This window comes from Trichosurus vulpecula, chromosome 7, assembly GCF_011100635.1.
Source record: "Trichosurus vulpecula isolate mTriVul1 chromosome 7, mTriVul1.pri, whole genome shotgun sequence".
Classification (NCBI taxonomy): domain Eukaryota; kingdom Metazoa; phylum Chordata; class Mammalia; order Diprotodontia; family Phalangeridae; genus Trichosurus; species Trichosurus vulpecula.
Genome location: NC_050579.1, coordinates 46,454,997 through 46,481,246, shown reverse-complemented (window position 1 = coordinate 46,481,246; position 26,250 = coordinate 46,454,997). Strand labels below are relative to the sequence as shown.

Genomic DNA, 26,250 nt, shown 5'->3' with positions numbered 1-26,250 from the left:
CAATGAAAACCGAGATTTTGAGTAGTTTTAGGAGAGAAGTAGAAGTCAGGTTTTGTAGTTAAGAAGAGGTAATAAGCTAGGTGACAAAGTGGACTGAGTGCCATGCCTGGAATCAGGTAGGCCTGAGACACAGCCTCAGACACTTACTGTGGGACTCTGGGCAAATTACTTAATTCTGCCCATTTCTTCATCTATAAAATGACCTGCGGAAAGAAATGGCAAACAACTCCAGTATCTTTGCCAAGAAAACCCCAAAAGGGGTCACAGTTGGACATGACTGAACAATAAGAAAAATAGGTAGGTATAAACTAGTTCTCATAGAAAAGAAACTTATTCTTGTCCTTTATATCTCTTATGGGCTCAAATCTCTACATAAAGAACTCATCTCCACCTGGATGTGCCATTAGCAAATCAAATACAGTATGTCCAAAACAGAATCTTCCACCATAAATCTACCTCATTTTCATTTCTGTCCAAAGTGCCACCCTCCTTCCAGTCCATTTACACTCTAGGAGTTAACCCTCAACTTTTCAGTCATCCTCCCCACACCCACTTGCCAAGTCAACTGACTCTACTCTCTATACCTTTCATATCTGCCCTCTCTTCAGAGGCCCTCCTCACTTCCAGCCTGGACTGCTTCAGCACTCTATAATCGGTCTAACTGTACCCAGCCCTTCCCCTCTTCGATCCATCCTCCACAGCTACCAAACAGATATTCCTAAAGGGCAGGTCCTGCCCAAGAAGTTGCAGTGGCTATTCTTTCCAGGATAAATTACAACCTCCTTCGTTTGGCATTTGTAAAGCCCTTCATAATGAGGACTATCATTATAGGCCAATTTCACACAACTCTCTTATGTTCCAGGCTGGCCTATGGGCTGTTTCCTGTGCAAAGGTGTCCTCCATGTCTGGCACGCACTTTCCTCATTCCTGCCTCTTGGAACTCCTAGCTGCCTTCTAGATTCAGCTCATACTGCCTCACACAAAGCAGCTTTCCTGATGGCCCCAACAGTTGCTAGTATCCACTATCCCCCCAAATTATGTACGTATATATTTTGTATTTGCTCATCATTGCACATTATATTTCCCTCCAGAAATAATCATGTATATTATGTATCATATAAATATTATATAACCATTTCTCTCCAGAATAACAATGTAAGCTCCTTGAGGAAAGGGACGGTTTCATTTCTGTCTCTGTATTCCCATCGTAAGCGCAGTCTGAGGCCCTTAGTAAGTGCTTGGTGAATTAAAGTGAAAGAATAAATAAGATAATATTGAAGAGAATCAGCGAAGTCAAGCAATAAATGCACACTTGCTAGATCACTATCTCTTTCACCCCCATCCCTCCACCACACGCCTCCTTCCTGGAAGAAGAAGAGAGGAGGAGTTATTTCAACAAGAATAATATCATACAGGATAAACAAGGGATCCAGCTTTATTCATGGTCAACATTTGGGGAAGAAGTGGAGTCCAACATAGAAAAAAGTCCAGTGGGGGAGAAAAATCACACTGGAAAAAAGGACAAATTTGAGGAAGAAAGGAGTGGCCCAGGGGGCAACAGTTCCTCTGACTGGTCCAAAAGACAGGGAGAGTCTCAGAGGAGTGCAACGGGTTGTAGAGAAATTTGGCTCTACTGAGGAAGAGGACCCCGAAGTGGACCACGAGGGGGTACTGGTGGACGAGGGGAGGGTCGGGGTGGGGGAAGGGGTCCTCTTTGGTAGCCATAAGGTGGAGGTCGAGGGGGACCGCTGTATCCGTGGGGGGGCATTAAAGGAGGAGGTCCTCGCATACCATGGGGAGGCATGGGGCCTGGGTGACCTAAGTGAGAAAAAGAGAGAGATTAGAGGTAATAAGAAACACAGAATATATCAGTAGGAGGCACATTTTGGGGAAAGATAAAGAGCTATGGAAAGGTGAAGGGAGGGCAGTAAGCAGGGAGTAAAAGACTTAAGAAAGGAGAAAGTATGAGACGGATAGGAGTCTACTCACCCATGGGAGATCCAAAAGGGGGTCCTCGCGGTGGCATTCCCATAGGAGGGGGGCCAGGATGAGGCATTCCTGGTGGTGGTCGTGGAGGAGGCTGTCCCCCTGAGCCTGGGGGCCCTGCATGGGGGTGTCCCAAGCCATGGGGACCATGGTGGGCGAGCTGCATCTGAGACATACCTAGACAAAAGAAAGACATAAGAATGAAAAGGAGGGGGCAAGGGGGTTGCTAAGGTTATAGAGAGGAGAAGAGGAACAGAAAGCCAGGAATCCAAAAGAAAAACGAAGAGGTGGGGGAAGATTCATGTGGAGAATAAAGTTGGTAGGAAACAGGCCTTTACCTACACTATCTTCTTCAAAGAGAAATACAAAATTTGATTAGTTAAAAGAGAAAAACCATCTCCTATTCTCACAAGCTCTCTCGCACAAAACACCTACCCGGATGAGGCATTCCACCTGGTGGGAATGGATGCGGATGTGAGTGTCCATGTCCAGGATGTCCTGCCCCAGGGGTTCCTGCTGATGGAGGGCCATGAGCTCCAGCCCCTGGAGGCATAGGTGGGGGAGGCATGGCCGGGGGTATTCCTGGAGGAAGGGCTCCAGGAGGTGGCACCGGAGGTGGGAATGAACCTGGTGGGGGCATACCTAAGAAAAAATGCAGAAAGAGGAGTCTGTATCAAAAAACCAGAATAGAAACTTTGTCCCACCATGCCACCTAAGAGAATGACCCTTCCTCTCCACAAACTACACATACGATAAGAGGCGACTTATAACAAATGAAACATCTACAGCCCCTCCAAGAAACCCTACCACATTTACTACATCTCTAAGCCTCCCCTCTCTAAAACCCTTTCTCTAGTTTCCGACCATACAATGATGATCTGTTGTCGCCCCTAGTCCCCCCAGCCTTAGCCTAACCCTCGCTCCCACATACTCAGCTCGTGTTTTACCTGGTGGGGGAAGCCCAGATCCCAAGGAAGACACAACAGGGTTAGGGGCAGAGGGTGGGGGTGGTGCGTCAGCAAATAGCTGATGTGGCCGATCTGCCTGAGACAAGGGGTTCTGGGCAGCCAGAAGTCGCTCAGCTGCAGAGCCATGGCGTTCACCCTTAGAGTCCTTCTTGAAGGCATAAGATACCGTGATGGGTCGATTACACAGATACTGCCCGTTCATGGCCTCGATTGCTGCATCAGAGGCATCAAACGAAGCAAAATTAATAAAGGCATAGCCCTTGGAGTTGCCTGTGTCAGGGTCCCGCATGATCTTGGGGGTCTGCAAAATAACCCCAAAGGCGCTGAAGGTGTCATAGAGCAGCTTCTCATCGATCTCGGGGTCCAGGTTCCCTATGAAAATGTTGGCCCCGACGTCCAGGTTCTTGTTGTGCGCTGAGGCTTTGTTTACTCGGATCGGCTTCCCGTAGAGTTTAATCATGTTCATGATCTTAATGGCATAGTCCGCATCCTCCTCGCTCAGGAATTCCACAAATCCATAGCCTGGAGAAGGGGGAGAACAGAAGGTTGGACTGCGGCTGACAAAAGAGGCCACGATCTGCCCCACTCCCACGAAAAGGGCGCAGCACACAGACACGGGAGAGGGAGAAAGGCTTGTTTTTCATTTTAACAGAGAAATCCCAGACGAGTGACCCCCAAACCTGGGAGGGTCTCGGGGAGGGGCAGGGACAGTGAAATAGCCCCGCCTGACACTTGCGTGGACCCTTCCGTTTTCCAAGATGATGCTGCCCAAGCTCCTAATCCAGGCACAGGGCTTGTTACAGACGGGCCCACCGAGGCGCCCCTCCCCTCTCCCCACCCCCTCCTTTACCTTGGTGCTGCCCTGTGACTCTGTCCTTGGGCATGTGAGTGTTGACCACGGGCCCGGCCTGCAGAAAGAGCTCCCACAGCAGCGGTTCACTGACCTTTTCGTCCAGGCCCCCCACGTACACAGTGGCATCTGCGGGGCGAAGGGGGCGCGGCGGGCGTTAATCGGGGGCGAGGGAAACCAAAAGGGGACGCGGCACTGCCGGCCACGACCGGTAGACGGACGTGTCCGACCAAGGCCGGGCCACACAGGGGCGGCCATCGGACGTGGGTCGCCGGGCCCCACGCTGCCTCGAGCGGCTTCTCCACGGCCCGGGGTAGGGTGCGTGGGAAATCCGGGAAGCTCCCCCGCTTCCCGCCCCCCACCCCGGACCAGCTCTGCCATGGGGTCGCGGAGGCCACTGGGCCTCGGCGACGCGGAGACGCCCCTTCCCCAGCCCCAGGCCCGTGAGGGCGCGATTCCGGGCTTCCCGCCTCGTCCCCACTCACCCTGATTCCGTTCGGAGATGGGCCCGGCCGCCATACTAAATGTGCTCCCGCCGTCTCCAGGCAGCGGCCCCGCAGCGGGAGCGTTTCCGCTTCCGGGGCACCGGTAGGGGCGGGGCTGCCGGAGGAGGACAGGCGAGAGACGCGGCAGCGGCCATCTTGGAAGCGCCGGGCGTGAGCAGCCATGTTGGCTGAGCTGGCGCGGGCAGCCTAAGGGGGTGCTGGGAGTCAGTCACGTAGTGTCTAGGCGGAAGGGCCGGTCGGAGGCCGCCTTCACGTGATTCCGGGAAGGGAATAAATAACGGCTCTTCCCCAACTCCCAGCCCTGACCGTGAACAACAGAAACCTGAGCGTAATAAAACTTTATTTTTCGAAAAAAACTAATCACATGATTTTGACATTTTGATCTCCACAGTTTAACTTGGTCTCCCACCCCGCCCCTCGCCCCGAAAGAGCGGTATGAGGACGACACCCCCTCCCAAATCAAGGTGAAACGTGATCAGGTCATAGAGAAGCGGTTCTTTGCTCATCGATAGCGAAAGGTTACCTTTCCTCCTAACATGGCGGCGCCTAAACGTTGCCATAGCAACCGGGGTGGGGCGTTTCCGCCCCCAATCCAGAGTCTGTGGGGGTGAGGGAAGTGGGGCGGAGGAAGGGGGAATGTGGAACTGGAAAGAGCATAGGCGTCCATCCAGTCCAACCTCCCCTCGTGTCTACAACTGAGTAAACTGAGGCCCAGGGAGGTTTAGTAACCAGGAAAGGACCCTGAAGTTGGCAGCTTTGCGGGAAAACCGCAGGTGCTACCTGTCACGTGGTCTCAGAGCTGCTGCTGCTGCTGCTTCCTCAGGTTTAGGACCCTTACTGACCACTGCCTCACAATCCTTCCTGCAGCCAATGTCACGGTTCCCCCAGCCACAAGGCCACACCAAACTGAAGCCCACCTGGCTCCCGATCCACCGATGCCAAACCCACCACCTACTATTATTAGATGGGCTCTCCACCTGTACATCCTCCAGCCCTTACCCCTGACCACCTGCCTAGCACCACAGCACTCAGAATGCCCGTGAAGGAAGGGCTGAGGGGCGCCGATTGTACAAGATCCCGAGATCCAACACCTGGCCTCCATCTCCAGACGGATGTTGAACTGCCTGACCCTGTGGTCCGCCTCATGGTTGTCCTGTCTCTTGAGACAGCAATGGGTCTAGAGTCAAGAAGAACGGAGCTCAAATCCAGCCTCCCACACGTACTAGATATGTGATTTTGGCCAAGTCAAAACCTCTGTGCCTCAGTCTCCTCAACTGTAAAATGGGAATTATAACAGCACCTCCTTCGTGGCTGTGACGGTTAGAATGAGCTAATTTTTGTAAAGCCCTTAACCCCGTGCCTAGCACATGGTAGGTGCCATATGCTTATTCACTTCCCTGAATTAAACATCCTCCCTGGGTGTTGGAAAGTATGAGCATTGCTACATCACAGCACAAGGAGCATAATAGTATATTCATTGCCTGTATAGGACCCAATCAGTCAACTAGCATTTATGAAGCACCTACTATGCACCAGGCACTGTGCTAAGGCTGATACAAAGAAAGGCCAAAAACAGTCCCTGTTCTCGAGGACTTCATGATCTAATGGGGAGACAACATGTAAACTACGTACAAACAAGATGTATACAGGATAAACTGGGGGTAGTCTCAGAAGGGAGGCACTAAGATTAATAACTGGGAAAAATGTCTTGAAGAAGGAGGGCCATTAGCTGACATTTAGCTCAAAACACTAAACTATTCCAATAGAAATTTGATTTGATTCCCTCAAGTTCCCAAGTGCGTATCACATTCACATCAAACTACATCTGTAACAAAGGATTTAAGGAGTAAATTCCTTCTTGTTACCCAATCCAGAACCATCTCTACCCTATTTGTTATCCTCATTAAAAGGCTTGGTCCCTTACTACTTCCCACGAACTTCTGAATCTTGTGGGAGGCCTAAGGCTAGAACCTCCAAGAATTCAGATCTCAGCTTACTTCATAGAGTTTGGTCTCTGGCCCTAGCCTTACCCCCAACACAACTGGAACTCTTCCACATTACTTCCTGAAAAGTCACAGAAAAGTCTTTCTAATCTAGGCCATGTACTAGGCCACTGTACCTAGATCCACCTGTAACTGGGCCCCACCATAATTCTCACTTGGTCCCTTCTCATTGCCTTATTTTCCCTGAAACTGATATTGGGTATTGGGTCAGTTGGATGAAGATGCCTACGCCCACATACCATTCCCACTATACAAGATTTTCTGTCCCCATTTTTCCAATTTTTTCCTAGCACTCATCCCCACATTTCTCTTCTTAGAAGCAAAACCTATAGCTTATATAAATACTGTTCATTGATGGTTTCTGTAAATAGAAAGTCACTACAAAAATATCTACATATGGAGGTGGTAGGGTGTCTCCCACTCGGAGGCTATAGAAGGCTGGGCCTGGAGTATGAAAGACCAGATTTCAAATCTGGCCTCAAACACTTACTAGCTGTGTGACTCTGAGCAAGTCACTTAAACTCTGTTTCCTCGAATGTAAAATTGGGATCAAAATAGCATCTACTGTGCAGGGTTGTTGTGAGAATCCAATGAGATCACATTTGTAAAAAGCACATAGCCCAATACCTAACACATAGTAAGAGCTATTCCTTTCTTTCTCTCCCTCTTCCATTCTATTTCCATGGAAAGCTGTAGAGAGAAGAACTAGAAATTAAGAAGTAGAGAGGCAAACAGAAGGAAAATTAAGAGTAGGCCTGTGGGAGCCATGCTGGTGACAGTCACAGCCAGCATCTCCACTTCAAACAATGTACAACTACAAACACACAAAGGATAGGATGGTCTTGGAGAAGAGAGCAGGTTAAGATCCTAAATGATAAGACAACGACAAGAAAAACATTTCAGGCACAAAACAGTCTCTGGGGAATTGGAGGGAGGAGCAGGTGTCAGTGTTGGGGTTGACTAAGAATCATAGTGTTTCAGTACTGGAAATAGCCACAAACATAGTGTAGTCCAGACACACACACACACACACACACACACACACTATCCCAAGTGTCTTAGTGCAGCTTCAAGCTGTTAAAAGCTTAAACCAGACTTTTGGGACACCCCGTACATACAATATCTTACAGATTAAGAAAACGAGGTCAAGAAAAGAGATTTGCTCAAGGTTACACAGAGTCAGAGCCACAACAAGAACAGCCAGTTCTCTCAAGCCCCAGTCCTGTGTGCTTCCCAATGCACCAAACAGCCAGCTAGCCCATTTTAGAATAAGACTAGATCTCTAAGGTCCCTTCTAGATCAAAATCTGGTCCTGTGTTTATGGGCTGCGGGGAGGGCTGGAACAGCAGGTTAAATCTTATTAAGCTTGTTTGGTGATTGGAGAAATTAGGAGACTGGGGGTTAAGGCAAAGGGAAGATATGGCAGGTCAAAGAAACACACAATCCTAAAGAGGACCAGACATCTCATCGGGATGGAGACAGGGGAGTATCTGGGTCTTTGGTCTTCTGAGCCCTGGGGGATACCCCTGATGACCATGTCCTCAGCAGCTCCTGGAGTTGGGCCAGCTCATCCAGGAGTCCAGAGACTGTTGGGGCCGATAGACCAGTCTGAAGGAGAGAAGACAAAAAAAGATGTCGCTGTGGATCTGCGTGGCCACCCCACCCACCCAGTGCCTCCAACTGTTTCTAGTATTTCCTCCAATCTCCTTGCAGTTCCCCAGCCGTCCTGATGAATATCAGACCACTGACCCAGATGGCTCTGGAGGAAAAAATGAGGCTGGTGACCTTGCACAGCTCTCCCTCACTCAAATCAAAGTCAACTGCAAGTCATGTCATCATTTCCCTAATGTCATATGGTCCTCTGCAGGAACGAAGGACAAACACAACAACAACAACCTTGCAGTTTCGGATTTTACCAGACTGTTCCAGCATTATAACAAATATCTTAAATTCAATGCTTGCTTCTCTGAAGAAGCTTCTTGAAAGGATGTTTCAGTTTTTACCTTTGTCTCCTCTCTGCCTGGCACAGAGAAGGGACTTAACATAAATACTTGTTGATTGTTGTCTTAACCCCCATACCCTGCCAGATTTCCTTCTTTTGACCTCCACTTGCCACCCCACATTCCTGCCTTCGTATACCAGCCCTACCTGGACCTCAGGCCGCCCTCTCAGGTAGCAGCGTCTCCAGAGTCTGATCTGGGGCCCTAGGAATCCAGGCAGCAGAAGTCCTGGAGGTAAAGGGGAAGGCCCCCAGTGAGGAGGGAGTCCCCACTCCTGGTCAGCCAGGCTATCAGATGATGTATTGTGTCGGAGGAGCCGTCGTGACGAGGACATCAGTGAGGAAAAACCGTCCCGCCAAGGACAGAGCTGGTTCAGTGGGGTCAGAGTTCCCCGAGAGAAGAGGAACATGGATCGTGGAGGGCCAGGAGTCGCTGGAATCAGCTACAGGGAAGTGGGGAGTCAGCTTACTATCAAGAAATTCGGTCCTTCTGGAGTCTCAGCATCTCCCTGTGGCCTCATCAACCCTCCCAGTGGATTAGGGCTAAGACTTCAGAAGGACAGATGGAGGGAATATTGAATTAGGGGTGACTTCATAGGCTGGGTGGGAAGAAACTTGGAAACAAGGAGGAAGACAACCAAACTGCCTCTCATCTCCTTCTAGACTACCTGTCCCTCTAGGGGACTTGGGGCCATGAGAGTCAGGAGCAAAAACTCAACTGTTTCTTCCCCACCTTCCTAATTCTCTCTCTCCCATTACAACGAGGCTTACCTGTTCTTTAGGGGGATAGGAATCTGAGCAGTGGTGTGGTTCATAACAGGGGTTATAGAATTGAAGTATCTGCTGATGGCTATATCGAAGACCCCAGTCCCAGACAGTCAGTGGTCTGGGGACAAGGTCTCCAACTGGAGACTGAGGGGATCCTGGTGTATAGACCTGGGTATATGAGCTGAACTGGGTAAAGGAAGAAAAAAAAATATGACTAGGTAGGCCTCAGAAACTCTCCACTGTCTTCGCAGATCAGAGAGGTAATATTATATTTTTTTTTATTTTTTTTTTGGAGGGGGGAAGGCAGGGCAATTAGGGTTAAATGAGTTATCCAAGGTCACACAGCTAGTAAGCATCAAGTGCCTGAGGTCCTCCTGACTCTAGGGCCAGTGCTCTACTCACTGTACCACCTAGCTGCCCCAGAGGGGTAGTATTATAAAGCAACACCTACACACACACACACACACACACACACACACACACACACACACCCACCAACCACCACCACCACCACCACCACCACCACCTCCGCCCCGCCCTCCCCCCCCAAATCAAAGATGTTGGAATCTCAGTGGCTAGAGGGTTCTGACAAAGATTGTGCAGTCATTGACCAGGCATCTTCCCTTCTTAGCCTCTTCCCATTTTCTTAGCACCCAGCAACAAAGCTCATGATTAAAACTCAGTGAGAATAGCCCAGGAAAAGCAAAGAGAGAATCACTAACCTGCCCACTCTGCTTTGCCCGTTCCCAGGGGGTGTCTCTCAGGAAGGTGGGAGTATCAGGGACCCTGACACTATCATGAAGGGCCAGGAGGAAGAACTCTGAGAATTCAAACTCTGCTGGAAACTGACGAACCAGCTGCCAGAGGCAGTCAAGGAAAAGGAGGAACACTGGGGCCTGGAGTTGGGGGATTGGAAGTTAAAGGGCCTCATCAGGGACTGCTGATGAGGATTTAAAGGCAAACAGGGAGCGTGGTAGGGCTCTGAGACTCCAGATCTGTTCTTACCCTCACCTGTTTAACCCTCTTCCAAGGCCCCCCATACCCATTCTGCTGATCTTTCCAGTTGATCCAAATCAACTTCACCATCCCCTCACCTTCTCAATATCACCCAATTCCCTCTCACCTCCTCACTTCCCCCGGACCCTCCCAGACGGGTCAGGAAAGGGTGTCCAGCTGCCACCCACTCTCGCTGGACAATGGTCTGGAGGCCATGCAGAGTCCGAGCTCCAGGGGCCGAGAGCAGCTGGACAAGTGAAGAGAGGAGGCCATTGAGGTCACGGTCACCTTGTTCTGGGAGGTAAAAACGTAGGCTTAGCAAAGTTTGGGGATCGAGAGGCCATGTTAGAACAGAAAGAAAGGGCATTATAAAGCTGAAAGGGAATGGATGCAAGCAAAAGGAGTGAGGAGGAACATAGGACAAAAACAAATCAGGATGAAAGGAAGAGACAGACATGGAAAAGGGTGACGTGAAGAGTGAGTGAGAATTGAGAGAGGTGGAGAGAGAATTTCAATTGTCCTTCCTCATGCCCAACTGAGATTTATGCAGAAGGAATAAGAGATCTCAAGAATAACTCCTAAGTTGTTGGACAGAAGAGAACTGGAGGTGGGAGAGACTCCAATCTTATGGCTCAGAGACACAAAGGCAGGGGAAGAACAGGGATAATTTGGGAACTTACCTTGAAGGACTACAGATCGGACCCTGGAGGTCACCAGCACTGAGATGTCACTGGCCTTTCTGAGACAGGACCTGATAAGAAGAGGGTGTTGTAAAGGGTGAATAACAAGGTCTAGGGCTTAGAAAAGTCATCTGCCGATCATCACGGTAAAGGTAGAAAACTGACATTAGCATTTTGCCATCTTTTTCTGCCATCAAAACTAAAATGTAGCTGCTTCCAGGAAGAAGAAAGTAGTTAAGTCTGGAGGGAGTCTGGAAGAGCTCATGGTAGACCATGGAGGGGGTCCAGGTTAATGGAAGGCTGAAGCAAGGCGTACAGGTTGGCAGACTGTAGGAAGGGGATGATCACCTGACGTGGTCCAGCCATCTCGTTCCCTCCAGAGCTGAAAGCCATTTTTCATCGGCTGTATCTGGTTGAGAAGAGTCAGAGGAATAGAGAGTCAGAAGAGTTGAGGATTTGGGGTTCAAGGCTCAGGAAATGAGGTCCAAAGGGTTAAGAAAAAGAGAATCAGTGATCAGAGTCAGAAAGAATACGGTCTTCAGAATCTCACTGAAAGGAGCCCATCCTTTTAATAGGACAAAAGGTCAGTAGATCAGTAGGACGATGGTCACTTATCCAGAGTAGGCCAAAAGAATCAGTAGGTCTAGGAGTCATGGGTTAGAAGTCAACCTCACCAGGCAGGCACAGGGCCCGAAGCCTCAAGTGGGCAAGCTGGATATCTGCAAGGCTGGGTAGCTCATCTACAGTATCCACCAGGACAACATCTGAATGCCCAGCCTGAAGTAGTAACTCCACTGCCCTGTGGATGCCAAGAAGACAGTGGGAAAGGAAGCAGCATAAGGAACCTTGGCTGTCCCCTGACTCCCAACCTGATTCCTCCCCTAAAACTTCTCCTTTACCTGATATCCTCCCTATTAGGATCACTGGCTTCATAAAAGCCACCAGAGCGAAGAAGATCACTGCCTCCAGGGTGATGCCAGGATAAGCGCTGTAAATGGTGGGGCAGCACAAAGGTCTCAGACAGGTCATTATGGGGAAGAGAAACTCTTTGCCCCCTCTTCCCACTTGTCCCAGGAGGCCCCAGACCCACTACCCTGACCCTGATCCCCACACTGACCGGTCCACGGCCCTGATGGAAGTGACCAAATGCCTTTCTGACTTCACTGTCCAGTGTCCGTCTAGGGACCCAGAAGTATCGAGGGAGGCTATGGAATTGAAGGTAATACCACTGTTTGGCTCAATGACCTTGTAGTATGGCAATGATGTTTATAATTTGGGGGCGAAGGTAATCGTAGAGGGTGTCAGGTTTAAGGGAATGATGGGTTAGGGGGTACCATAAAGGTATCTCCAGAAGGCAGGTTGAATGGTTAGCCTTAGGTTGGAAGGATTGGCTAGAAGATACTAGAAGATAGAGATGAGAGTGTTGGATTCACCTGGTAGATACATCGAACCTCTCATTTATTGTGCTGACCCTCCAGCCTCTGGCCCCATGCTTCTTCCGTTCAGCCTCCCAGTCCTCAGGGGTCTCTAAGAGGGGAACAGGTGACTCACTGGGTCCCAGGCCACAACCTAGAAAAAGGGAGAAAGAAAAGTACCAATCAGCTCACCCTTTGTCTCCAGCCAGACTAGACCCCAACCACCTAGGCCTCTACCTTCCTGATTTTCTCAACTTCTTACCTTTCCTCTGTCCCACCCCAAATCACTCTCCATCCCCTCCCTCCCAAAGATCTTCTACTCACAAGCTTTGCTCAGAGTTATTCCTTCATAGTGTTGGACTTGACTGTTCTGGGCTCTAGCCTGGATAATAGCCATGCCAACCTGTGGGAGAAATGACCACCCCACCCCTTTGGCTCAGGTCAGAGAGGTGAATAGAAGGGAATAGGATTTATGTTTCTCTCCATTTCCTATCAGAATAAAAAGAACAGTCTCTGTAGAACTATAAGCTAATAAGTCATAGAAAGAAGGGCTAGAAAGGCATGCAGATCTGAGAGGATCTATGGTATACAGCAGCAGTTCTTAACCTGGGGTCCATGGACCCCCACTTATTTCAGAAAGTTCATGAATTGGATGGGAAAAAATTATCTTCATTTTTACCAATCTCTAACTGCACGTCTTTGCTTCTTTCAATTATGAATTAAAAAAAAAAAACCTTATCTGAAAAGGGGTCCATAGGTTCTACCAGTCTGCCAAAAGGTTCCTGAATGCACAAAAAAAGGTTAAGAAACACTGATCTACAGAATAGATAAAAGAGATTCCTATTAGGGATCAAATGGGATAACATGTAGAATGCTTTGCAAACCATAAAACACTATGCAAATGCTAGCTATTTTAATAATAATAATAACAAACAATTAATTGTTATTATCCCAAAGGACATTTTATGGAGTTGCTTGGTAAAGGGAGTACATTTCCAGAGGGAGTAAGAGGGAAGGAATGAGTCATGTGGGTCCTTTTGGAGATGGGGGTGTCTTACCCTAAAGGCGAGGGGCTCCAGTCCCCCCTCTCCAAAGCCAACTCTTAGAAGCCGGAAGTCTCGTCCATGAATTAGAATTTCATCAGGCATGAACTTGAGCAGAGATCCTGGACGAAGGATCTGGGGCCTGCCTAGGCCACTTACTGAGGTCAAGGGTTAAGGGTCAGAAAATGTTACAACCCAGAAACAAGGGGCCCTCCCTACCCAAGGGGAACTCTTCCAGCCCATCCATCCTACTTGTACCCTGGGAGTCTGGAGAGAGGGGCTCTCCTACACCTCCAGCTGCACCCTCTCACCCAAGCTTCTAAAACAGTCCACTCTTTTCAATTACCAGCTTCCAACCGTCCGATGTTGCTGAGAGCAAAATCATAGTCACTGCTCAGTATAGAGTCCTAGGGGAGAAGAATGAAGCAGAGGATCTGTAAAAAGACATTTTTTCTGACTTCTGACTCCCTTTCCAACTCTAAATCTACGATCCTATGGTTTTCCGCAGAGACTCCTCTACCCAGGGCAGTCCCTGGTCCTCCAGGACAGACTCCCCGAAAATTACCCCAACAAGAGGTGCCTATGAAAAAGCTTCCTGCCCCGCCCTCTCCCAAACAGTCTTTATTAACCATTCTTAACTCCTCTTCCTACTTTACCCCACCTGTCTCCTTCAATTTTCTTCCCACCTCACCTGCCTCCCTTGCCAGCCTTGGGGGCGGAACAACACTCTCTGGTTGGTACATATCAGGGTCCCAGGTAATTCAGGTTCTAGCCCCCTTCTCACTCCTGGTGCCCAGGCCAACACCTGTTCCCCTTATCAGGAAGGAAAAGAGGGGGGAACGTGAGTTATGTGGGCGAAAAGTATTCCCTTCCAACAAATCTCCTTCCATCTGCCCTAAACTTACACAACCTTCTCACTCTTCTCCCCTCCACAAGAACAAAAAGAATGCTGACAGAAGAATAAGTTTCTTCCCCTACTCTGAGCTCTTTGAAAAAATAAAACAAACCAAAACGGGGTCAAAGGGAAGGTCATAACTTCATAGATGCCCACCATCTTCTAGGTGAGTAACAGAACCTGAGGTCCAAGCTTACAGTTAGCTCTGAACAGAGAAGGGGGATGGTCTATGACGGAGGAAGGTTTATGCTGGGGGGATCACAGTGGGGTGAAGACCCTGAAGGGAGGAAGGTCAGGGAAGATTGAAGTCTGAGGGCATTGCCTAGAGGGAGGGGTATCGAAGGGTCCTCAGTACCTGGAAGACATCGAAGAGCTGGGCAACTGTTGGTCTGTGGACTCCTTGGCTCTTCCATCCCACTCACCTGCATGGACTTTGGGCGTAAGAGCTGAAAAAAAAGGTTCATTTGTAGTTAATTCCAGATCTTACCCCGCCCCCCCCATTTCCCCTGTCTCCCAATTGGGGAATCGGTGTGGGGCGGCATGCACAAGATCTGGGATGAAGGGTACAATAGCCAGTTCTTTTCCAAGTCAATATTCAAGGGAAACTGAGGTCTAGCTATGATAAGGGAAGACAGGTCTGGGGCGGGGCAGCATAAGGGGAAGAACTGGTTAATGGATAATGAAAAAGTGAACTTGAGACTCAGAAGAAACATAGAGACATTGAGAAATCCAGGAACAGTTAGAGCGAACCCTCCATTTCACAGCTCCCACCCCAGCCTCCCTGCCACCCCGCTGAAGCTCCCCTTCTTCTTACCCCCATCTCCGGCTCCTTCTGTGGGGGAATGTTGAAGCTCCGGCCCCGGCCCCCCCACCACATCTCCCTGGCTCCATTCAGCGGAATTGAGGGAGGGGGAGGGGGAGGGGGCTGATGTAGGGAGACTCAGGGAAGTCTTAGCCCAAGTGAGAGAAGGTTGAGTCCTGGGGAAGGGAAGAGATGGGGACTGGGGGTAGGGAGGGGCAAAGCCAAAAAGAGGCTTTAGACAGTTCTTTTCTGGGGTAGGGGAAAGAGGGCTTTGGTTGGGGGGAGACTCAGGGTCCTCTGGAAACTTCAGACTACTCCGGAGATTGGGGGGGTAGGGATGGAAGTGAGATGCCCTGCCCCTTAAAGGGGAATACACACAATTTGAGGAGAGTTTGAAGAAGGGTTTTAAGAGAGTAGGCTGGGAAAATAAATTTGGGGGTGTGCTCGAGTCTCTGTGAAGAGTTCTCCATTCCACTTTCTGCTGATCAGCACAGAGGATCCTTGAGGGAAGTCAAGAGATACCCAGACAATGAAACGGAATTATATGAACCCTTCTAATTTGGGTCAAGGGGAAGGTGTCTCACTCAATCCGGGCTTTTCCTTGGGCACAATTATTTTGTGTGTCTCTTCGTGTAACTCTGTGTGCTGAAGTAGTCACCCTTTTTATGGAAAGAAGAAAAATAAGGCATCCTTCCTTCCCTCAAATCTGACAGGTTGCTATGGCTGGGGGTAAGAAGTTGGGCCCCTGGGGATTTCCCATCACACTCACAGACATAAGGATAGGGTATCGAGAGAGGCTAAGGCCGAGAGAAAAGGGGATATACCTCAACTCTGTGATTAGTTGTAGGGGAGGTTAAGGACTGAGCCAAGGAGATAAAACACCAACTCACGTGTAGGACAGACTATTCCTCCCCCAAGGTCTCCCTTTACCAGTAGCCTGCAGCCAATTGGGAACTAGAGCAGCCTTCAGACATCTCCCTTTCTCCCCCTCCTGTCTCTGAACATTGGATACCCCACAATCAATGATTCATGTTCTGGGCAGTGTGGGCTAGGGGCCAGAAAACCTCTCCATACAACTCGGCACTGTCCCTCGGGACAGGCTCTGAGGTGGGGAGTTAGAGGGGCTGGAGGTCCCTGGAGAAAAAATGGGCACGTAGATCCAAGACAAATGTAAAACAAGATGCGAAATGAAATTTAGATGAGTGGCCATTTTATTTTGTGTCCCTAGAAACAATGAAGCCGAGTCGGGAAAAGGACTCTGGAGCCCCGGGTTTTTCCATGCCACCTCACCCCTCCCCTTTTCTCGCTTCGACCTTAAATGTTTTCTGCCTTGGCTGCGGTTGTGGAAATCCTGAAGCTATTCTGGAGCCTGAGACAAGTAGTCAGTCTGGTATTGACTCCACACCTTCACAAATTCTGGCATGCACTAGCTACGGCCCTCAAATCTGGGGGAGGAGGAGGCAATGAGAGAGGGGCAGTTTCTCCAAAGTATCCATGAAGCAAAAAGTATCAAATCCCTGTGTATCACTCATACCTTTTGTTAAACCTGAAAATTTGGTTGAAGGAAACAACAGAGCTAGGTGATAGAAAAATCCATGTTGTTTATTATTTTCCCTTAAAGCATAGCTAGGCTAGCTTACTTGTACGTACAAGGAGTCAGAGCATAGGCTCTGGCTGTCTGAACAAAGGAATGAGAAAACTTATATACGTTATTTTAGCAGAGCTAGCAAGCCTGTATTACCTCACGTTTATGACCCCCATGTATGTTTAACCATGATACAAGAAGAGGATTTTCCTTAATGGAAAGAATGTTGACAAAGGTCAGTTAATATTAATCGAGGTAGTCTCTCTTGGGTTTAGGGTCTCATCCCTTAATGGCTAACAGGTATCTGGCCTTGTTGACAGAGGTAAGGGTATTTCCTGAGCAAACTTTTAGAGAGAACAAAGAAGCCCAGGTCCTGGATCTTCATCCAGTTACTCATTAATTCAGGCTCTGGGTCTAGTTGAAATTAGAAATGATATAAAAAAAATAGTATAATATTTTCCACACTTTCCATCCTCCCAGGGCTCTTCCCCTGATGTATCTCTACACTCATTGGGGGGAAGCAGATCAAGGCAAAGAAAGAGGAGCAAAGAGGAACAGGAAGACCAAGGCATTCATGGTAAAGAGGGGGAAAGGAGGGTAAAACAGTGAGATTAGCTTCTGGCCAGAAATGGAAAAAAAACAAGCCAGGGAGTAGTGAACATAAGCACTGAGTCTTTGGTGATTTTTACCTGCTCACAAGACAAGTCTGGCTGCTGGAACCCTGAGGACATGCTACTCTTCCCCAGCCCCCCAGCTACTATCGATTTCCCTGGTCCTTCTCAGGCCACATCTGAGGGCCTGAGGGGGCTCAGGGAGAGGGGGGGGTAGGAGGGCGAAGGGGGTGGAGCTCAATGAGTCATCTGATGAGTCACAGACCCAGATATAAGCACAGAAACAAGGCCACAGACCTGTCCACCCCCACTCTACCACTACTGGCCAGCTACTGTTTTCCCTATTCTATTCTCCTTTTGGACATGCCCCCCCCCTTTCCTCCCTCAGTGCCTTGAAGAGTAGGAATGGAAGGAGAGAAAAAGGACACAAAACTGGGGAGATTAGAGCATGAAATCATTTGAACCAAAGTCACGACCTCGGGCTTTAAGTGATTGTCCTTTCTCCATCTGAAAAGAGGGAGAAATTGCTGGAGCCTGGGTGACTCATTCTGAAGCCGCCATGCACTTGACTGCAGGGAAAGGCAGGAAAAAATAACATGAAGAAAGTGGTATGAGGAAAAAGAAACAAGCTGCCCAGTGAAGGGCATGACTCAGCTGCGGGTGTGTGTGTGTGTGTGTGTCAAAAAGCAGCATTAAGCTTCCCACCCTTCTACCTGGCTCAGACTCTAGCTCCCTTTGCTTCTGGGGAAGAATGAACTAATCAAAGAGAAAACGGACCCCTTCCTCCTCCTCTCCCACCCTCTTCCATTGCCAAAGCCTACCAGGAGCTACTACAATCAAGCGTATTCCTTACAGGGTTAACCTTACTCACCCCTCTTGATCGAGTACACCCACCACAGGAGTGTGTGTGGGTGGGTGTATGCCTCTTTAACCCTACCCTCAAATTTGAGGCTTGGCTGGTTGCTAAGGCTATAGAATGACTTACTCAAGACAATTTCTTGGGTACTAAGTAAATTGGAGGTTGAAGAGCTTACTGGTAACCTGCAGTGATGTCTCATTTTCTGAACACAAGATCCAAAGCCATTTGCTTTTTAATTTTTTTTTATTTTTATTGGTCTGTGAGCTCTAGGGTTTTGCATATATGAGAAGGAATCAGTAAGGGGGAGAGAAGGTAGCACCTGTCCCCCCAACCCCACCCCTTTCACCTCTGGCTCTTTTACAGTAAGTTTAACTAGGAGAGATTTGAGACCTCCCCCCCAAACCCCAACCCCCTCCATGTGAATTTTAAAACCCTTTTTACAGATTTTTGTCAATTAAAAGCTAAACCAATTAGAGAGGGGGGAAAATCTGGATTAAATCGCATACAACTCTCAAACACAATCAGCAGGGCAACAAGGGAATTTTAAAAAGAAGATACTGGAGGAATTCTAGGGCTGCTCCTACACAACATCCTAGAATCACATGGATAAGGTCAAAGAAAGGAGAGGGTGGAATGGTAGACCAACAGCAAAGTTCTTGGGGCAAAAGGAAAAGAAAATATAAGAACCTTGGAAAGCTCCTTGTCCTTGGAACCCCTGAAGCCTGGTACTTGAAGAGTGTAAGTGCACTTGGAAGACTGAGAGATGGGGGCACCCCTAGTCTTGGTTAAAGGATTTTTGCCTCCCTTCCACGTATACACCACTCTCAAACTCAAATGAGTTCGAGGGATGGTTAGATAGGGCACCCGCCTCCATGCCTAAAACACTAATGATACTTTCCTCCTTCCCCTCCCCCCTTCTAAAGGACTTGCTGTTATAGAACAAAAACTTACACACTGTCATGATCTCGAGGGTAGCATGATCCCCTCCCCCCCCCCAAAAAATCTTTCACCCATCTTCCCCTGTAGAAAAATAGCTATTAATCTCAGGACCCCTCCTCACATTCAGAAGGGGACAGGGTCTCAATGCCTCAATAAATAATTACCTTCTTCCATTTAAAAAAATAGTGTTTAAGAAAAATCCACAGGGCTTAAAGGAGACCCAACCTACATCCCAACCCATCCTCAGCCAGGAAACAGAACTTTTTTTTTTTTGAGGGGGTGGGGAAAGGGTGTGGAGTTAAAATTACATCTTTATTGGAAAAAACACAACACATGCCATGGAGGATTTTGTAATAATTTCATTTCTATTCTCACTCTCAAATTTAAAAACAAAAAGGTGTCAAACTAGAAGAACCTAACTAGAGTTCAAACTCAAAAGAACGATAGAGCATTTTTTTTTTTTGAGGAGGAAGAGGCTTGAAACTTCCTTGGCTTTTTTCTCTTGGGATCTCCTTCCATCGATCTAGATCAAGCCCACACTATAAGCTTTCAGGAAGATGACAGAGGAACTATGAAAAGAAAAAAAACCATATTGGGGTGGGGTGGGGAAACACGGAAATTTCTAGGTCAGCTTCTCCACCCTCATCCCAGGAAAATACACCCCATTTGTCTTGGGTAGTTTTGCTTATTTAAAACCAAATAAACATTTTTTCAAGAGTCCAAGATAGAAGAGCCAGAGGCAGTAAGGTTACAGAAAACAACAAAGCCAGACTCTGACGAGAATGGGCTTTGCGGCTGAGAAATGGAAGCAAAAGAGGGAAACGCTTCATCTAGTTATGTATAGCTCTGACATGCAGGAGAAGTTTTATACACTCTCTCCCCAAGCACCCTCACTGGACAGTGGGGCAAAGAGCCTCTCTTCTTAATGAAAATTCCCCAGCTGCATCTGCCGGCAGAAAGCCCTTATCTTTGCCCCCTAGGCATTAAGGAGAAAACTGGAATTAAAAACAGGGAGGACTACATTTTGGAGCAGGTGAGGTAAGAAAGCATCTCAGGAAACTCCAAGTAGAGAAGTATTAAGTCTCAACCAGCACTCCAGATGCTAGGCATGATTATATTCTCCGTTTCTGAACAAATCTAGGAATGGATAATTGCATAGTTGACACCTTTAAGAAAAGTCAAAAAGAGAAAGCGAAGATGGGACCAAGAAAGGTCCTCTGTTTAAAGCTTTTAGAAGTGGTCAGGGCCAGAAGCACCTCTGTCCTGGCTTGTGCTTTGTGCAAACTGTGAAGGGCCCCTCAATTCCCATGGAAAGGGAGCTGGGTGGCCAGAAAAGGGGATTCATCTAAGCGTTAGTCAGCTCACTGGGAGTAAAGTCTGTGGTGCTAACTCCAAAATGTCATGTTTCACTAATTCCCCACTTCTTCTATAAATTACCTCCACCTCTAAATGTCTCTTTAGTCCTAATATCAAAAATATCTTCTTGCAAATTATTTTTTTTTATTAATTTTCATTTTAAAATAAACTACCCACAAACCTACGGTCAGCTATGGCTCAACAAAAGAAGCCTAGATGTTAATTAAGTTCACTCCCCAGAAGTGAAAAGGAAGGAGAAATATCACACAAGTAGAAAAAGAAATCTTTTTGTGTGTTTTTCTTCTTTTTCAAACAAATTAGTTCATAAAATAATTTTTCATTCTACTTTAAAGCAGTGCTCCTAACAGGATGGGAATAGCAGGTTTAGGGTTTTTTAGGGTTTGTTTTTGTTTAACAGTCTTGCTAGTTATCTCTCATCCACCAAGCCAAGCCCATATCCCACCCAAATCCCCATGTTTAGTTACTGATATGGCCAAAAATCATGATCTCTACAAGCTATCTCTGCAAAATCCATCCAGAAAAAACCCAAAACACACAGAAGTTGCTCTTCTGCCTCTATCCCTCCACAAAATGCTTGAAAACTAAGATAATTAAAATTAAAGATGATTCATAGCCCCATCAACTGGCAGCTACCTCAACCCAGCTGAACTGTGACCCAGAAAAGGGTAGGATAGAATAAGCAACAATCCTCCCCCCAAACTGGAATAAATGATACAGACTTCTCAATTTTTTTAAGGAGGAAACAGAACCATAGGAAAATGATTTCCTTCCATCTAGGAAATAAACTTCGTGATTTAATCTAAATACTGCCCTCTTTCCCCACCCCCAACCAGTCACTGGCCCAGTCCTGCTAGCTTCTTCCAGAAAGAACTCCTGCCCAACTCTCTACCTGAATCCAAACCAGTAATAAGTTTATTTTAACCTCCCTTGGGTCACATACTTTTCCAACCTACAAAGAACTTTGGTCTTTTATTCCACCAACCTCAAGCCTATTTCTCTGCTAACCTCATGGTGTCCCAATAGCTAACTGTCCCTTAACATCCCAAGAGGTGGAAAGATGGGTTATTAGGTGGAACCACAACAATGTCCCCATTTACTTCTCCTACCCTGACAAACCCAGTACTATGGGGAATACTACTGTTTATGAGGTATCTTTCTCAGTTTTCCTACCCAGCCCTGGCCAGCTCCTAGCAGCCTGGGCTACCCATCCCCCCAACACCCTGAAGTCTGGGTTGGGTCCCACAGAGGTTATCGCATTAGCCCTACCCACAATGGGCTGGGTCACGATGAGCCAATCAGTTGCGCTTACCTCTCTTTGTTTTGCCCCCTTACCCTCCCAGCTTCCACCCCCATTCAGAATCTGTGTACCAACAGCTCCCCACCCCTTTCCTGCTCCCTCCGCCTCAGTTCTTCCCGGTAGCAGCAGGAGCAAAAGTTGCTGGTCTCGGGGTGTCCATAGAAGCTGCAGTTCGGCTGTTTGCACTTGGTCTGGGTCAGGGGAAGCCCCAAGTCTTCCGCTGTCCCTCCACCCCATCCACCAGCGCCATCTGGCTCCGGGGGCTCCCTGTAGCCATTACTGTAGCTGTCTGCCACACGAAAGGAGGAGGGTAACAATGGTCCCCCCGGGTTTCCATCCACAGAATGACTGTCTCTCTCCAAAGGAACTGGGTCCTGATGGGGGTAGGGCCGCCCTGAGGAGCACTGTCTAGGAAAGGTAGCGTAAGAGGGGAGTCCCCTTCCACAGGGACCCCCTGCCACCTGCCTCCCAAGGTCCTGGCAGTGGGGACCACCCCCAGCTGGTCTGGGGATAGTGAAGCCCCCAGGGTGGCTGGTAGAGAGGGTAGCCTTGGGCTCTGGTGGGGAGGGGCTCAGGAGCTCTTCTCCCCCATCTGGCTCTGGTTTCTTCGCTGGGGGGGGCCCACTTCCACCCCCTCCATTCATTTTCCTTTCTGCCTCTTTCTGCTTCTGCTCAGCCTGGAATCTCTCCTCAGCATCTGCCAGGTAGCGCTGGATCATCTCCTCCTGGTACTGATGGCGGTGACTCATCTTCAGGTTGCCAGCAAAAATAAACTTACGTTCCCCCTGCATTGCAATTCTCATAATGCTCAAGCTCAGCCTCACCTCCTGGCTATACTTGCTCCCTCCATCACCTGGAGATTCAGGTGTCGGCTTTTCAGACCCACCGATATCCCCACATGTATCCTCCTTGCTGCCCTTCCAGCCCTTGATTGAGCCTTTCTTTTTCTTGTCCAGTATCTCACTGCCACTGGGTGGCAACCCAGACCCCACCCCAATCCCAACAGGCTTGGCACCCTTGCCATGCATTAGGCCCCCCATGTTCTTCTTCAGTTTACTGCCCAAAGTCTTGCCAAAGCTGCCCAACTTGTTGGCGACCGAATCCGCTCTCTTCTTGTCCTTCTCCCGATCTCGCTTCGGCTTCTCTTTTCGTCCACTTCCCCCATTGCTGGTAGAGTTGCTGCCAACTGACTCCTTGTCAGAGTCCCCTGATTCTGGGGTAGAGCGGGGTTCGTCCCCAGCGGAGGCCGTGGGGGACTCGGGCTGGGCCAAGGGAGCCTGGGAAAGACAGAAGCGCCACTGAAGATTACCCTACATCTCCACCCACCTCCTTGCTCTGTGACTCTCCTGGAATGGTGGCAGAGAGGGCTGGTTTGTTCCCTTTCGTTCATCACTGAGGTACGGAGTTGTTCCTGGTTTTTAACTTGCTTCCATCCCACCCACCACACCTGGCCTTCCTGCAGCCGTCGAGTCTCGTGCTAGATAGAGCCGAGATATTCCTGTGGGACTGTAAGAAACACCTGGCTTGTCTGTGTATGAGCACCAGTAGGGTCGAGTTAACAAATGTTTCCTTCCCCCCTCTGCCAAATGTGCCTCATGTTCTCTACCCAGAGCTGATCTCCTTGCTCCTACCTGGCCTAGGTCTATCCCACGACAACGTCCTGCCCCCACCAGTGAGAGATGAGCAATGACTCTGAGGGCAGAGAAGTTCACCTGTGCGTCAGCAGGTAAAGAGATCCATTTCACGTTCATGTAGCTGTGCAGCAGGTGTAATTTTGCCTCCAGGGACAGGGTCACACTGCAGGAAGGAGAGAAAAAGGAGTCGAAGGCTTCAAAGGGGGTAAATGAAACTACAATCCATCGGTATTTATCAAGTTTATAACAATAAAAAAATAAAATTTGAGAAAAATAATAAAATAAAGAGTAAATGTCAAGTATATATGTACTAAGAACTGTACTAGGTCAGGTAAACTAGATCATTAAGAAAGGGGATAGGAAAAGATTTGAGTATTCTTATTGTCCAGGTTTTCCCAGATTCAGGGTTGGGGAGGGTTCGGAGGGCTCGAAAAACTGACGCCTGAGATCTGGGAGTTTGCTTCTCTCATTATTTAAATTCTACAAGGCCACAAACCTACAGGAGACAATTTCAGTTATTTTAAATCCACCCTCATTTATACCTTTGTTAGGGTGGACAAATCCAGCCATAAGAAGGCAATGCGTTGATAGCCCTGCCTGACCTCTCAGGTCATGTTTTGTTTTATTTTTTTTTTAATTTTTGCTAGGTCTGTAATACTAAGGACAGAACTGTCGTCTCTATTCCACTGAAAGGGGAAAACAAAAATCTGTTTTTGTATCCACTCCCTAAGCCCGCCCGCCCCTCCCCCTCCCCAATAAATTGTAAAAGCTGCTATGCAGCACCACAATCCTAGGATTAGCCGATGTCCAGTCCTCCAGAGATCTGGGATATTGCAGGTGCTATCATACATTGATCCCTTTTGAGATGGAGGTGGAGGGGCTAAGAAGTATGCAGACATACGTGTAAGAAGTTATTTGTCTGACCTGGCCAGCCTGACGTTGTCACTCTCATCCTTGTCCCACTCCCAGTTCTTTCCAGGGTCCACTGCAAAGTGCAAGGGTAACAGCTTGTGCTCAGAGTCTGTGAGTGGGATCACTGCTAGGGAAGGGGAGAAGAGCAGGGAAGTAAACAAACAGGTCATTAGGAAGCTTCTGAGTAATGAGACCCACATCGGCCTGCACTGAAAAGGGAATAATTACCAAATCTACCAGACTATATTCTACTCAATTATCTGTTTTGTGGAGTTAACTTCTTCCTGCTACATAGCCTCAAGAAAGCCGTCAGCCCACTGTCAGTGAACAATCAATGGGGATCACTTACGGCCTCTAGATTAGACTGTCGGGCAATCTGTGCTGAGGAACCAAACTCATCTGAACATAAACATAGGCAAAATGCAATGAAGAAAGCCCTGTAACCCAGTTACCCTGATATATAGGATCCTGTCCCATAATGGAGTAAGAAGTTCAACTGCAATAACACGCTGGGCACACCAATGTCCTCATGATTTCTAAAGCTTGATCAATTAATATTCACTTTTACTGCCAAGAATTGTTTTAGCTCAAGCTTTTCCTTAATCTCTCATTTCAATTCCCTCAAGAGGAGACAAGGTAACATAGAAGGCAGACAGACAGAAAGAAACCAAAGACACAGACACCACCGTCATCACCTTGCTCCTTGGAGTTCTCTTTCTGCTCCATAGACACCAGGGCAGAGAAATGAGCCTGATCATAGGCCAACACCAGGGGTGACCGGTGACACCGGTTGGCTGGGACTTCCAAGGGCAGATAGATCCCCCCAAAGGGGATTGGGGCAAATGCTGCAGAAAAGTCATAAAGGAGAAAACTATTAAGCCTCTCAATTCCCTTTGCCTAGCAGATACCTTCCTACCTTCCGCCACTTGTATATCCCCAACAAAGACTAGTTGACACTCCCCTCTTCCACAAAGTCTTTACTTATTAACTCCAACTGGTCTATTACATCTTCTCAGCATTTGTATTTTATTCCTCAGTGTATCTTATGTTTGTATATATCACCCATTTCCCCTGCCCTCTCAGAGGCTTATCTATTTCTACAGAGTTCAGCTTAGAACATGGATTAACTAAGCGACCCACCTTCTCCGCCCGAGTCTCTAAGCATGGTGTCTGCCACGACAACAATTGGCCTCTTAAGCACATGTGCAAGAACAAAGACATGGAACTCTTCCAGGCTCTCATATACAGGTTCTTCTGAACTCTCCACCCTGAAGTCAAAGGAGCAGAAAAGTAAACCTATGAAGACTGAGTACTCTCGTGAAGAGGTGAAGGGAAAACACTGGGGTACAGTGGCACAGCTCTAGACTAGGATTCATTAGACCTTCTTCCTACTCCTGACTGTAGCTAACTAGCTGTGTGACTAGAGTCACATCACTTCTGGAAGCTTTCCCCACCCCTCTCTATAAAACAATGGTCACAAGTGACACTAGAGAATGTGAAGTGAATGACGTGTCCGATTGTTGTCATCGGTATCCATCGAAAGTCTGTGCCATTTGAGCTGAAAGAGTTAAGATGTCACAGGGTTCTTGCATGCAACTGGCCATATCCTGAGGCCTAAGTTGATATGTGGACTCTCCCCACATAGAAACCCTACGCAGTGTTTTTGGGTCTACCAGCCAAAACCTCCCTTTAGGAGCCCCACTGGAGGATAACATCAAGTTCTGTCTTCTTTAAAAACACCTGAGGGTCTTCCATAGGCTTTCATGGGGGTTGGTTAAAGACTCCCCTTCACTTTTACCCAGGGACTTAAAATCACTACTAAAGCGGCCCCCCAAAATCCGCTTTTCTCTACACAAATTCCTGGTTGCCACGATTATAAAAAGCTAATTTTATTTCCCCCAAATCACCCTAAAGCAAAATCCCCTTGCAACAGTTCTACCTTTGGCCCCCTCCAAACACTTTCTGAGAAGAAACTGTACAAACCATCCCCGAGAAAAGGAAACCTGCAAATCAAAGAGAACCTGAACCATTTCCCCGGGCTGCACAGATCTTTCCGTGAGGGCAAAAGCCTCTAGGCCTAAGCAATCACACACAGAGGACAACAATAACAGTGACAGTTAACGCG

The 26,250-nt window shown here is 48.1% G+C and overlaps 3 protein-coding genes across 4 annotated transcripts in view; all 3 read right to left on the bottom strand.

Moving 5' to 3' along the window:
- Window positions 1-1,417: 1,417 nt before the first annotated feature.
- On the bottom strand, window positions 1,418-4,369 carry SF3B4 (splicing factor 3b subunit 4). The gene is made up of 6 exons (XM_036767614.1): window positions 4,290-4,369; window positions 3,805-3,933; window positions 2,934-3,476; window positions 2,422-2,628; window positions 1,990-2,163; window positions 1,418-1,818 (listed from the first exon to the last, which is right to left on the bottom strand). Exons 1-6 carry the CDS (start codon window positions 4,321-4,323, stop codon window positions 1,631-1,633), a joined length of 1,275 nt encoding a protein of 424 aa, XP_036623509.1. The 5' UTR covers window positions 4,324-4,369; the 3' UTR covers window positions 1,418-1,630.
- Window positions 4,370-7,045: 2,676 nt separating this feature from the next.
- MTMR11 (myotubularin related protein 11) lies at window positions 7,046-15,115 on the bottom strand. Its single transcript, XM_036766027.1, is given in 18 exon segments — window positions 7,046-7,921; window positions 8,462-8,755; window positions 9,084-9,266; window positions 9,803-9,976; window positions 10,204-10,370; window positions 10,757-10,827; window positions 11,105-11,165; window positions 11,431-11,555; window positions 11,656-11,744; window positions 11,874-11,961; window positions 12,190-12,325; window positions 12,496-12,574; window positions 13,230-13,372; window positions 13,561-13,621; window positions 13,906-14,027; window positions 14,465-14,555; window positions 14,924-14,979; window positions 14,982-15,115. Coding segments are annotated over 18 exon segments (2,103 nt in total). The 5' UTR covers window positions 15,001-15,115; the 3' UTR covers window positions 7,046-7,777.
- A 3,112-nt stretch (window positions 15,116-18,227) lies between these two features.
- OTUD7B (OTU deubiquitinase 7B) overlaps window positions 18,228-26,250 on the bottom strand; it is a 77,466-nt gene continuing 69,443 nt past the window's right edge. For both annotated transcript variants that reach the window (XM_036767291.1, XM_036767292.1), the window contains exons 8-12: window positions 25,266-25,393; window positions 24,821-24,970; window positions 24,138-24,252; window positions 23,292-23,376; window positions 18,228-22,856 (exon numbers count right to left, since the gene is read on the bottom strand). In XM_036767291.1, the coding sequence (XP_036623186.1) occupies window positions 21,636-22,856; window positions 23,292-23,376; window positions 24,138-24,252; window positions 24,821-24,970; window positions 25,266-25,393 (1,699 nt within the window). In that variant the 3' untranslated portion in view covers window positions 18,228-21,635. The remainder of the gene's footprint in view (window positions 22,857-23,291; window positions 23,377-24,137; window positions 24,253-24,820; window positions 24,971-25,265; window positions 25,394-26,250) is intronic.